This window comes from Crinia signifera, chromosome 1, assembly GCF_055691185.1.
Source record: "Crinia signifera chromosome 1, ASM5569118v1, whole genome shotgun sequence".
Lineage (NCBI taxonomy): Eukaryota > Metazoa > Chordata > Amphibia > Anura > Myobatrachidae > Crinia > Crinia signifera.
Window position 1 is genome coordinate 154,433,785 of NC_139217.1, and position 13,721 is coordinate 154,447,505.

A 13,721-nucleotide genomic window follows, 5' to 3' on the forward strand; every position below is an offset into this window, starting at 1 on the left:
GGGTCTCTGACTTGGCTGCTCAGGAACATTTACCTACCTTTCCTTAACCCTTTGACTGCCAACATCTCTATGAGAGGTGCAAAATATCCACAAAAAATGCCAGCGTCGCTCACATTTGTTAAATATATGAAAATAAAAAAATGTGTATAAAAAAGATTATATTTCCTATAAAATGTAAACATTACAGATCATTATGATAAATACAAATGTTTGTGTGGCAATTTTCACACCTATTTTGACATATTGATTTGGCACTCGAAGGGTTAAGCATACTTGCCTATTTTAAGAGTCTCCTCTCCAAAGCTTTTTTGGAGGTGGGGCTTGTCATCATTAAGCCCCTCCCCTTTTCTGGATATGCCGTGATTCGTGCCTCTTTTGGGGAGGGGGTGGTACTAAATAATGTGATTTGCGTCATTTTAGCCCCGACCGCTCCCCAAAGAGCCGTAAATGCCGTTATTTGATCAGCAGAGGGAGGGGTGCAGGGGATGATGTGGGGTCCCACTAAATACTGGAGTCTTGCCCACCCAATTTTCAGGACCCTCCTGGCCATTTCGGGAGGGTAAGTATGGGGTTAAGTTACTGGTGCTTTCATTGTCAGTATGTTTAGGGTCATTAGCGTGCTCTAGAGGGCACCTGTCTGTACTGTCCAACTGTCTAGCAGAATTTAGGTGTACTTGGTAGCAATTCTGACCAATTTCCCAATCAGTCCCTATTGAACAGGCCCACTACATAAGGTTACAAACAGAATGCACCATATTAGTTATAGAGGGGTAGATTTATTATCTGACAATCATGGGAATATGCGCTATACCCGTGCCTTATGGCAGGTACTTTACCAGCAGCGGTGTAGGGCAGGAGGCATGGCGCAGCTACGATATTCTGCCTCCTGCCTAATTTATGAACGGTCAGCATCGCTGACCGTTTCGCCGCCTGCAGCTATCAACTTCGACAGATGCAGGTGGCGATGCCCTATGCCTACAGCAGGGACAGCACTGTCCCTGCTGCTGGCTCTGAGCTGCGCTGGGGATCTCGCGTGAGTAGCGAGATCCCACGCATGCGCAGTCCGGCCACCTGGGGAGAAGCAGACAGCTGTCAGCTGGAGGAGGCATCCCCCGCTTTGGTGGGCAAGATCTTAGTAAATCTTGTCACTCTCCCCTCCTGCTTCGCCTCACTACTGAGGCGAAGCAGGAAGTGTTATAACGGCGCTTTTAGCGCCGCTATAATAATTCTACCCCAGAGTGTTTTGGGTGATGTACTGTGGTTTTTACCAAAGAGCCCTTGGAGTTCAGTCTAGAAAGTACTATCTGACCATTCAACCTAATGCCACATGGCATCAAAAGTGTTTGTGACATTACAAATGAGACTCAGGGGTAGATTTATTAAGCTCGGTGTAGTGATAATGTGGCTGGTACTTTATCACCGGCCAATCAGCTCCTTACTGTGAAGTTACAGGCTTGGTTTGAAAAATGACAGGTGACACTGTATCACTTCACCAAGCTTAATAAATCTTCTTCGGAGAGGTTCAAAAGTTAGGAGCCAGGGCCAAGCAATTTTGTAATTAAATATTTATGATCAAATATTTTAGAGGTGAGATTACCAAATTATCAGTTATAAACATCATATGCAACAATGACTATGTTATTCTATTATACATGTTGAGTATCCCATAAGGGGGCGATTTTGTGTAATATCGCTGGAAATATGGTCGCTAAGCAACCATATTGCCCGTGATGGGAGTGTGCACCAGCAATATATCGCCAGATGCGCGCTCCCGTTTTTACCCCTGTAGTGATCGTTGGTCGCAGGAACATGCTCCTGCGACCAGCTGATTACCACTGCCGGGCTCCCCCGGCAGTTTCTTTTTCATCAGCGACCATCTCTGGTCGCTGATGAAAAGGAGAAACTGAGCAATATATTGCTCAGCAATATATTTGCTAGCAATATATTGCTGAGCAATATATCTACCCCGTGTGTACGAGGCTTTATCCAATATCTGTTATCCAATTAATTCTGAAAACCAGTTTCCAGAATGTACTTTTTTTTTAGCTGAAAGCTAAATATGTAACTGGCAATAAATATGTGCAAGAAAATGATTGCTTGGCATTCAAATTCAGTGCCTGAGATTGTACAGAAACTTTGTTCGCTTCACCATTTTATCGTGGTGAAGCTCACCTGCAATTCACCCTAATGTAGTGTAGTGTAGTGTAACAGAGTGGTGTACGTTATGGGAGTGCTTTATCCCCTGCTGACAGGGATACGCTTTCTCCCATAACGTATGTGTGCTCCCCCCTTCTGCCAAGTACTGCGCATGCGCCGGTTACCTTGTCTTGCTATGTGTAGCAGGCCCCGGGGAGAGAAACAACTGTCGGCCGGGGAGAGGACCAATAAAGTTTATTTTAATGAAAAAAAAAAAGCCCAGGAAGAGCTTACAGCGCCGGAAAAATCTGGCGTTATGGAGAAGGGGAAGAGAGAGACAAAGTGCTCATAAAGAAGATTCTTAAATTAGGTACAGCTGTGTCCACATACATCTTGGTTTTACTGTGCCATGTATGGCACAATTTGACACACCTTGCACACAAAGTCACGCTTTGTGATTTTTCTAAATATTTCCACCTCTAATCTATTACTTAATACAAATTCTACTGCTGCAAACAATTTTCAGGATCCACCCATACCTCAGAAAATATTCATACAAGCCAATGCCCATCTTAAATGATTATAAACACCTGGCATTGCACACAGAAAGTATTACAACATACTCTAGTCACAATCAAACACCATCTTGTACCACTGGAAAAAAAAACAATTACATACCAATAAGTCATTCACCAAAATCATTACAATCCAGGTGGTCCAACACAAAAAAATCCAACCCAGTCTGTAAACCCCCATGAAAATGACACAATACCTGTAAACCATTAAATTATTAAACCAGCCTAATCTCCACAAAAATTATTCTACACCAGTTTGTGCCAGTATGAAAGCAATCTCTTACATATTTGTCGTCTGTTATTTGTTTGTTTGCCTGGTATGCATTCAGACACTGTTGGACCAATTTAGAGGAAACTAACACGAGTTAGCTTGATTGGGTCCAGATAAGTTCACTCTGATTGGCATTATCGCAAAGTGAATTGGGGTAAACCAAAGGGGTGACACAATTGACCATAAACATCTTTTTAAAAGTCTTAACATGGAGATGAAAACTGGCCATAGACACATATGTTAAATTCATAAGATGAATTGATGCGTTGGCTGTGGAACCTTGTATAAAAAGTGTCCCCTGGCTTTCGCAGTACCATGGTGGCTGTTGGAGCACGGTGCTGGTTATAAAAATACAGGGTACCCCTAGTCTAGTCAGGGTCATCTTAACGTATGGGCTCAATGGGCAGCTGTCCAAGGACCCCCAATTATAGGAGCCTTTGAACTGGGGCTGATTGGGTTGTGGGCATCTGCCTCAGGAGTTTCTTGGGAGGCAGTAGAAATGCTGCCTGCTATCTCTGATTGTCAATCACACAGAAACATAATGACCAGGAAGCATTCTCTTCCTTCTTCAAAGCCTTCTTCAAAGCCAGTGAATGACTGTCAGCATGCTGATTGGCAGATGGCTGGAGAGTTAGATTTGGGTGGGGTTTGTACTTCAAACTGATATCTATATTGCAGTGTAAAAATAAAGCAGCCAGTATTTACTCTGCAGAGAAACAAAATAACACCCAAATCTAACTCTCTGCACATGTTACATCTGCCCCACCTGCAGTGCATATGGTTTTGTCCATTAGAGAGATCCAGAATCCGGCCCTTTGTATAATCTTGGAAAGTGTGATTATAACTCATTCTTGCATTTTTGTACCACTATATCCTTGCTGGCAGGGCTGGTTCCTTTGCATTTTTTCATTGTATACATAAGGTTGAGTAGTAGGTGACCACTCTGGGATAAAGGTTTCTTAAATATCCTTTATACAACTTTTCTATTGTTTTTATTATTTCCCCCAGAAGAGAGGTGACTGTGATATGGCAACATATGGGAAAGTTCTTACTTATGGACATTACACAGGGAATAAAAAAGCATTTTTGTCTATTCTTCCCATAGTTTCATAAATGATCATACTGCTTAACTAACTACTTGCTTTTTTACTGCCTGTTCTTAATATTTGCCAGTTATAGCTGTTGTCTACTAGTCTCCCCGCTTCTGCGTCTCCGCTGTTTCTTCAGTGACAAGTGTATCCTACCTCTGTAGGGTGCTTTCCCTTTTTTGTGTAAAAGTCTTCCAGAACTGGCTTAACTGAGGGTTTCCGATTGTACTTCTCCCGTAAATTCATCTTTCTGCTTAGAGGTAATGCCACAAACCTGTTAAAAAGATTTAAAAATGAGGCCAACATGGGAAATTTATCAAACAAAGCTGCACTTTTCACTATGTCTAATGCCTGGTACACACCAGGACGACTAGGGCCCGATCCCCTCAATCTAGATCCAATTCCGACCAATTGGATTTAGATTGTGTGGTGATTGGGCCCTTTTCTGTCCTGGTGTGGACCGATACCGATCCGATGCGGGTCGGTCGTTATTCAGATCCTACCTGCTGCAGGTAGGATCTGAATAACGACCATACTGCCGGGTGCGGGTCGCCATTGGATCGGACCCCCTCACGGTGCACATCGTGAGCGGGTCGTGCCCCCCCGCATCATCGTGAGCGGGTCTGAAGAAACACTGACGACCCGCTCACAATGTGCATCGTGAGCGGGTCGTCGTGGTGTGTACCCTACATTACTGTCAAAAATAAACAGGAAATGGCTATACATGGGAATTATAATCATAATGCAGGTATTTTATGACACAGCCACTGTTGACTTTCTCACTTATTCTGTATGTACTGTTATTGTCTTGTTTAATGCAAAAGTAAAATCAAGCATTGTGTAAAGTTAAGTTCCATGACTTCCGGATCTTTCCAAAAAGGTCACTATTGTATTGCAGTTTCTATACACAAACTCTTCACATATGTCTCGTGTTAGTGGTAAAACCAGCTGGCGAAACAATGGAAGCATTTTTCCTTGTTTGCTGAAGATTAAATAATTTGTTAATAAAGCACACGGGGTAGATGTTTAAAGCAGTGAGAAGGGAGAAGTGGACCATGGCAACCAATCAGCTGCTCTGTATAATTTTATATTATCCAAATTATAGATGCTACTTCAGTGCTGATTGGTTGCCATGGGCCACTTCTCCTCTGGCTCACTTCTTCTCCCTTATCACTGCTTCAGATCTCTTTGCCAACATTTTACAAATTAATTCAAATTTATGATTAAATACTGGAAAATAGAATAAGACAAGGTTACTGATCACCTCCAACAGTTTAAAAGAGAAGCAAGCTACATTTATTCATATAATAGACATATCTATCAATATTTACACACTTGTGCACTATGATGCTTCAAGTGTATAGTAAGTGCACACAGAGCATGTGACGCTTAAAACTGTCCAAATGATGTGATCACCTTTAACTTTGTGTTGCCCAGATTTCCTGGGACCATACTTGCCTACCTGACCCTCTCCTTCAGGGAGAAAATACTCTGTTCCTGGGCTTCCCTGGTAATGTATGATTGCCATCACCTGTGGTGAAACACCTTTCTTATCAATTACCTAGCTCCGCACAGGTGATGGCAAGCATACATTACCAGGGAAGTGCAGGAACAGAGCATTATCTCCCTCATGGAGCTGGTCAGGTAGGCAAGTATGCCTGGGACTCTTCATAACTTTTAATGTACGATATAAGTTCTATTTACTTATGCAGCCACCAAATACTTATGACAAATATTCCATCCATCTGACAGCAGTGCTTTCCAAGACAGACTGGATCAGAGTGGTGTTAGCAGATCTGGATTAAGATCCATGGGTCCTTGATAAAATACTGTCTCTTTCCTCTCTGTACTCCATGCCTACAAAAATGTATTTTATTTAAAGATAAACAACCCCCATGGTGCACTGAAAACAATTGTGATATAACATAGGGGACAGACAGAGCCACTATGACTCAATTCGCTGTCACACCCATTACCCTAATAGATGGGAGTATCTATCTATCTATCTATCTATCTATCTATCTATCCATCCATCCGTCAAGTGCTACCCACTCATCTGGGTGAGGTGGGATTGATGCCTACATCTGTCTCCAACGAGGTTCACTTATATGCTATATCCTTTACTGTTATATAACAAAATAATCCTATAAGTGGCCTATGCCCTTCTTTATTGGGGTCTTACATGGATTTATTTGCATAATTAAGAAGTCCGTGTGAGCTGGTGATTAACCCCTTCATGACAGAGCCAGTTTTTGCCTTCATGACAGAGCCCTTTTTTTCAAATCTGACATGTCTCACTTAAGTGGTGATAACTTTTTTTTGCTTTTACTTATCCCAGTGATTTTGAGATTGTTTTCTCGTGACACATTGTACTTCAAGTTAGTGGTAAATTTGGGTCGATACAGTCTGTGTTTTTTTGTGAAAAATACCAAAATATCGTGAAAAAATGGAAAATTTAGCAATTTGCAAAATGTCACATTTTCTGCTTGTGAGACAAATAATCATACCACTCAAAATAGTTAATAACTAACATAGACCATATGTCTACTTTATGTTTCCATCATTATTTCAACTTCCTTTTAATTTTTTTGGACACTAGGAGGCTTACAATATGAATAGCAAATTCTCAAATTTTCAAGAAAATTTCAAACACTGATTTTTTTAGGGACCAGTTCAGTTCTGATGTGACTTTGAGGGACTTGTATGTGAGACACCCCCATAAATGATGCCATTTCAAAAACTGCACCCCTCACAGTATTCAAAACAGCATTTTGGAAGTTTGTTAACCCTTTAGGTGTTTCACAGGAATTAAAACAAAGTGTAGGTGAAATTTCAAAATTTCTTTTTTTTTGCAGTTTCAATTTTAATACATTTTTCTAACGAATACAGTAGATTTTACTAGAGAAATGTGACTAAAAATTGATTCCCCCAATTCTTTTGTTTTAAAAAATATCCTATATGTGGCCCTAGTGTGCACGTTGACCAAACCACAGGCTTCATAATAGAAGGAGCACCTACTTGATTTTGGAGCCTCCTTTTTATGAGATTTTTTTTTAGGCACCATGTAGGTTTCTAGGCACCATAAGTGCTAAAAGTTAGGAACCTCCCCCACAAGTCACCCCATTTTGCAATCTACACCCCTCAGGGAATTCATCTAGGGGTATAGTGTACATTTCAAACCCCCAGGGGTTTCACCAATTTTGGTACAACTGGGCTGTGAAAATGAAAAATTACATTTTTTTACACAAACATGCACTTCTGGCTCAAGATTTTTCATTTTCACAAGGAATGAAGGAGACAAAGCACCCCAAAGTCTGTGCCCCAATTTCTCCCGAGTACGGCAATGCCTCACATGTGACCAAAAAATACCAGTTGGGCGCATGGCAGGACTCAGAAGGGAAGGAGTGATTTTTGGATTTTGTAGCACAGATTTTGGTGGAATGAATGGTGGGTGCTATGTTGCATTAGCAAGACTCCCAAAGCACCAATACAGTGGAACCCCCCCACAAGTCACCCCATTTTGCAAAGTACACACCTCAGGGAATTCATCTAGGGGTATAGTGTACATTTCAAACCCCCAGGGGTTTCACCAATTTTGATACAACTGGGCAGTGAAAATGAAAAATTACATTTTTTTACACAAAAATGCAGTTCTGGCTCATAATTTGTCATTTTCACAAGGAATGAAGGAGACAAAGCACCCCAAAGTCTGTGCCCCCATTTCTCCCGAGTACGGCAATGCCTCACATGTGACCAAAAAATACCAGTTGGGCGCATGGCAGGACTCAGAAGGGAAGGAGTGATTTTTGGATTTTGCAGCACAGATTCTGGTGGAATGAATGGTGGGTGCTATGTTGCATTAGCAAGACTCCCAAAGCACCAATACAGTGGAACCCCCCCACAAGTCACCCCATTTTGCAAAGTACACCCCTCAGGGAATTCATCTAGGGGTATATTGTACATTTCAAACCCCCAGGGGTTTCACCAATTGTGGTACAACTGGGCTGTGAAAATGAAAAATTACATTTTTTTACACAAACATGCACTTCTGGCTCAAAATTTTTCATTTTCACAAGGAATGAAGGAGACAAAGCACCCCAAAGTCTGTGCCCCAATTTCTCCCGAGTACGGCAATGCCTCACATGTGACCAAAAAATACCAGTTGGGCGCATGGCAGGACTCAGAAGGGAAGGAGTGATTTTTGGATTTTGCAGCACAGAGTTTGGTGGAATGAATGGTGGGTGCTATGTTGCATTAGCAAGACTCCCAAAGCACCAATACAGTGGAACCCCCCCACAAGTCACCCCATTTTGCAAAGTACACCCCTCAGGGAATTCATCTAGGGGTATAGTGTACATTTCAAACCCCCAGGGGTTTCACCAATTGTGGTACAACTGGGCTGTGAAAATGAAAAATTACATTTTTTTACACAAACATGCACTTCTGGCTCAAAATTTTTCATTTTCACAAGGAATGAAGGAGACAAAGCACCCCAAAGTCTGTGCCCCAATTTCTCCCGAGTACGGCAATGCCTCACATGTGACCAAAAAATACCAGTTGGGCGCATGGCAGGACTCAGAAGGGAAGGAGTGATTTTTGGATTTTGCAGCACAGATTTTGGTGGAATGAATGGTGGGTGCTATGTTGCATTAGCAAGACTCCCAAAGCACCAATACAGTGGAACCCCCCCACAAGTCACCCCATTTTGCAAAGTACACCCCTCAGGGAATTCATCTAGGGGTATAGTGTACATTTCAAACCCCCAGGGGTTTCACCAATTGTGGTACAACTGGGCTGTGAAAATGAAAAATTAAATTTTTTTACACAAACATGCACTTCTGGCTCAAAATTTTTCATTTTCACAAGGAATGAAGGAGACAAAGCACCCCAAAGTCTGTGCCCCAATTTCTCCCGAGTACGGCAATGCCTCACATGTGACCAAAAAATACCAGTTGGGCGCATGGCAGGACTCAGAAGGGAAGGAGTGATTTTTGGATTTTGCAGCACAGATTTTGGTGGAATGAATGGTGGGTGCTATGTTGCATTAGCAAGACTCCCAAAGCACCAATACAGTGGAACCCCCCCACAAGTCACCCCATTTTGCAAAGTACACCCCTTAGGGAATTCATCTAGGGGTATAGTGTACATTTCAAACCCCCAGGGGTTTCACCAATTGTGGTACAACTGGGCTGTGAAAATGAAAAATTACATTTTTTTACACAAACATGCACTTCTGGCTCAAGATTTTTCATTTTCACAAGGAATGAAGGAGACAAAGCACCCCAAGGTCTGTGCCCCAATTTCTCCCGAGTACGGCAATGCCTCACATGTGACCAAAAAATACCAGTTGGGCGCATGGCAGGACTCAGAAGGGAAGGAGTGATTTTTGGATTTTGCAGCACAGATTTTGGTGGAATGAATGGTGGGTGCTATGTTGCATTAGCAAGACTCCCAAAGCACCAATACAGTGGAACCCCCCCACAAGTCACCCCATTTTGCAAAGTACACCCCTCAGGGAATTCATCTAGGGGTATATTGTACATTTCAAACCCCCAGGGGTTTCACCAATTGTGGTACAACTGGGCTGTGAAAATGAAAAATTACATTTTTTTACACAAACATGCACTTCTGGCTCAAAATTTTTCATTTTCACAAGGAATGAAGGAGACAAAGCACCCCAAAGTCTGTGCCCCAATTTCTCCCGAGTACGGCAATGCCTCACATGTGACCAAAAAATACCAGTTGGGCGCATGGCAGGACTCAGAAGGGAAGGAGTGATTTTTGGATTTTGCAGCACAGAGTTTGGTGGAATGAATGGTGGGTGCTATGTTGCATTAGCAAGACTCCCAAAGCACCAATACAGTGGAACCCCCCCACAAGTCACCCCATTTTGCAAAGTACACCCCTCAGGGAATTCATCTAGGGGTATAGTGTACATTTCAAACCCCCAGGGGTTTCACCAATTGTGGTACAACTGGGCTGTGAAAATGAAAAATTACATTTTTTTACACAAACATGCACTTCTGGCTCAAAATTTTTCATTTTCACAAGGAATGAAGGAGACAAAGCACCCCAAAGTCTGTGCCCCAATTTCTCCCGAGTACGGCAATGCCTCACATGTGACCAAAAAATACCAGTTGGGCGCATGGCAGGACTCAGAAGGGAAGGAGTGATTTTTGGATTTTGCAGCACAGATTTTGGTGGAATGAATGGTGGGTGCTATGTTGCATTAGCAAGACTCCCAAAGCACCAATACAGTGGAACCCCCCCACAAGTCACCCCATTTTGCAAAGTACACCCCTCAGGGAATTCATCTAGGGGTATAGTGTACATTTCAAACCCCCAGGGGTTTCACCAATTGTGGTACAACTGGGCTGTGAAAATGAAAAATTAAATTTTTTTACACAAACATGCACTTCTGGCTCAAAATTTTTCATTTTCACAAGGAATGAAGGAGACAAAGCACCCCAAAGTCTGTGCCCCAATTTCTCCCGAGTACGGCAATGCCTCACATGTGACCAAAAAATACCAGTTGGGCGCATGGCAGGACTCAGAAGGGAAGGAGTGATTTTTGGATTTTGCAGCACAGATTTTGGTGGAATGAATGGTGGGTGCTATGTTGCATTAGCAAGACTCCCAAAGCACCAATACAGTGGAACCCCCCCACAAGTCACCCCATTTTGCAAAGTACACCCCTCAGGGAATTCATCTAGGGGTATAGTGTACATTTCAAACCCCCAGGGGTTTCACCAATTGTGGTACAACTGGGCTGTGAAAATGAAAAATTACATTTTTTTACACAAACATGCACTTCTGGCTCAAAATTTTTCATTTTCACAAGGAATGAAGGAGACAAAGCACCCCAAGGTCTGTGCCCCAATTTCTCCCGAGTACGGCAATGCCTCACATGTGACCAAAAAATACCAGTTGGGCGCATGGCAGGACTCAGAAGGGAAGGAGTGATTTTTGGATTTTGCAGCACAGATTTTGGTGGAATGAATGGTGGGTGCTATGTTGCATTAGCAAGACTCCCAAAGCACCAATACAGTGGAACCCCCCCACAAGTCACCCCATTTTGCAAAGTACACCCCTCAGGGAATTCATCTAGGGGTATAGTGTACATTTCAAACCCCCAGGGGTTTCACCAATTGTGGTACAACTGGGCTGTGAAAATGAAAAATTACATTTTTTTACACAAACATGCACTTCTGGCTCAAAATTTTTCATTTTCACAAGGAATGAAGGAGACAAAGCACCCCAAAATCTGTGCCCCCATTTCTCCAGAGTACGGCAATGCCTCACATGTGACCAAAAAATACCAGTTGGGTGCATGGCAGGACTCAGAAGGGAAGGAGTGATTTTTGGATTTTGGAGCACAGATTTTGGTGGAATGAATGGTGGGTGCTATGTTGCATTACCAATACAGTGGAACCCCCCCACAAGTGACCCCATTTTGCAAACTACACCCCTCAGGGAATTCATCTAGGGGTATAGTGTACATTTCAAACCCCCAGGGGTTTCACCAATTTTGATACAACTGGGCAGTGAAAATGAAAAATTACATTTTTTTACACAAAAATGCAGTTCTTGCTCAAAATTTGTCATTTTCACAAGGAATGAAGGAGACAAAGCACCCCAAAATCTGTGCCCCCATTTCTCCAGAGTACGGCAATGCCTCACATGTGACCAAAAATACCAGTTGGGTGCATGGCAGGACTCAGAAGGGAAGGAGTGATTTTTGGATTTTGGAGCACAGATTTTGGTGGAATGAATGGTGGGTGCTATGTTGCATTACCAATACAGTGGAACCCCCCCACAAGTGACCCCATTTTGCAAACTACACCCCTCAGGGAATTCATCTAGGGGTATAGTGTACATTTCAAACCCCCAGGGGTTTCACCAATTTTGATACAACTGGGCAGTGAAAATGAAAAATTACATTTTTTTACACAAAAATGCAGTTCTGGCTCAAAATTTGTCATTTTCACAAGGAATGAAGGAGACAAAGCACCCCAAAATCTGTGCCCCCATTTCTCCAGAGTATGGCAATGCCTCACATGTGACCAAAAAATACCAGTTGGGTGCATGGCAGGACTCAGAAGGGAAGGAGTGATTTTTGGATTTTGCAGCTCAGATTCTGGTGGAATGAATGGTGGGTGCTATGTGGCATTAGCAAGACCCCCGAAGCACGGTGAAATGATGAACCTAATAATCCATAGATGTGTGGTATATTTTGAAACACTCCTTTATACATAGGCCGGGTTTGTCGGGGCAAGTTTCACAGTGGAAAATAGTTTCCTTTCTTATTCCCTTTTTATAGCAAACTTTGCACCTTTTTTGTGTCCTGCCCTTTCTTGCAGTGGAGGGGATTTCGTTGGGAAAATGCTGCCCTGGTACAATACGGGGGCCAGTACTAGAAGTACTGGGGCCCTCTGCCTGCTGGTTCCCAAATATTAGGCCCTTTATGACTTCCTCTTGAAAGTGCATAAATGTCCCCCTCTGGCCGGTAGAACGGAATAGCACGTAAGCGTTATACAGTGCCATCTGGATGATATACACGGCCAGCTTCTTGTACCAGATATTTGTTTTCCGCAGGGCACTGTACGGCTTCAGTACCTGATCTGAAAGATCCACTCCGCCCATGTACTTATTGTAATCTAGGATACAATTTGGTTTTGAGGTGTGGGTACTGGTACCTCGTACAGGGATGGAGGTGGTACTGTCTCCATGAATTGTTGTCAGTATAAGGACATCCCTCTTGTCCTTATATTTGACCAACAACATATTTTCGGTGCATATTCCCCTGCTTTCACCCCTTCTTAGTACTTGGGCAATGTGCGTTTTGGGGAGGCCTCTTTGGTTCTTGCGCACAGTACCGCAAGCTGCTGTACCTCTTGAACCAAGGGCCTTAAACAGGGGGATGCTAGTGTAAAAGTTATCCACATAGAGGTGATAACCCTTATCCAGGAAGGGGTGCATTAAATCCCAGACAATTTTTCCACTAACACCTACGAGGGAGGGGGGGCATTCTGGCGGTTCAATTCTTGAATCCTTCCCTTCATATACCCTAAACTTGTGGGTGTACCCTGTGGTGCTTTCACACAGCTTATACATTTTTATGCCATACCTTGCCCTCTTACTGGGAAGGTACTGGCGGAATTTAACCCTTCCTTTAAAATGTATAAGGGACTCGTCGATACTAATACATTTATCAGGGATGTATAGCTCTGCAAATTTGGCACTGAAATGATCAATGACCGGCCTGACTTTGAATAGCCTGTCAAAGGTGGGATCATCTCTGGGTGGGCACTGTGCATTATCGGTGTAATGTATAAATTTATGGATTGTCTCAAAACGAGTCCGAGTCATGGCCATACGGTAAAATGGGGTGCTGTACAGAACATCTGTACTCCAATATTGCCTAATTTGTGGCTTTTTTACTATGCCCATATGAAACACCAGACCCCAAAACGTCATCATCTCTACTGCATCTACAGGGGTCCACCTAGCAAATGATGACGTGGGGTTTTGAGCAATAAACTGCTGGGCATATAAATTAGTTTGGTCCACCATTAAATTTATAAAATCATCAGAGAAAAATAATTTGAAAAAGTCAATTTCTCTGAGACCTGTGGAATCAAATTGGATTCC

The 13,721-nt window shown here is 42.8% G+C and overlaps 1 protein-coding gene across 3 annotated transcripts in view; it reads right to left on the reverse strand.

Moving 5' to 3' along the window:
- LOC146062881 (ceramide synthase 4-like) overlaps window positions 1-13,721 on the reverse strand; it is a 100,586-nt gene that overhangs the window by 32,929 nt on the left and 53,936 nt on the right. For 2 of the 3 annotated variants that reach the window (XM_083174890.1, XM_083174887.1), the window contains exon 3: window positions 4,227-4,344. The exons of the other annotated variant lie outside the window; for it this stretch is intronic. In XM_083174890.1, coding sequence (XP_083031016.1) covers window positions 4,227-4,344 — 118 coding nt within the window. The remainder of the gene's footprint in view (window positions 1-4,226; window positions 4,345-13,721) is intronic. 3 annotated transcript variants of the gene reach the window in all.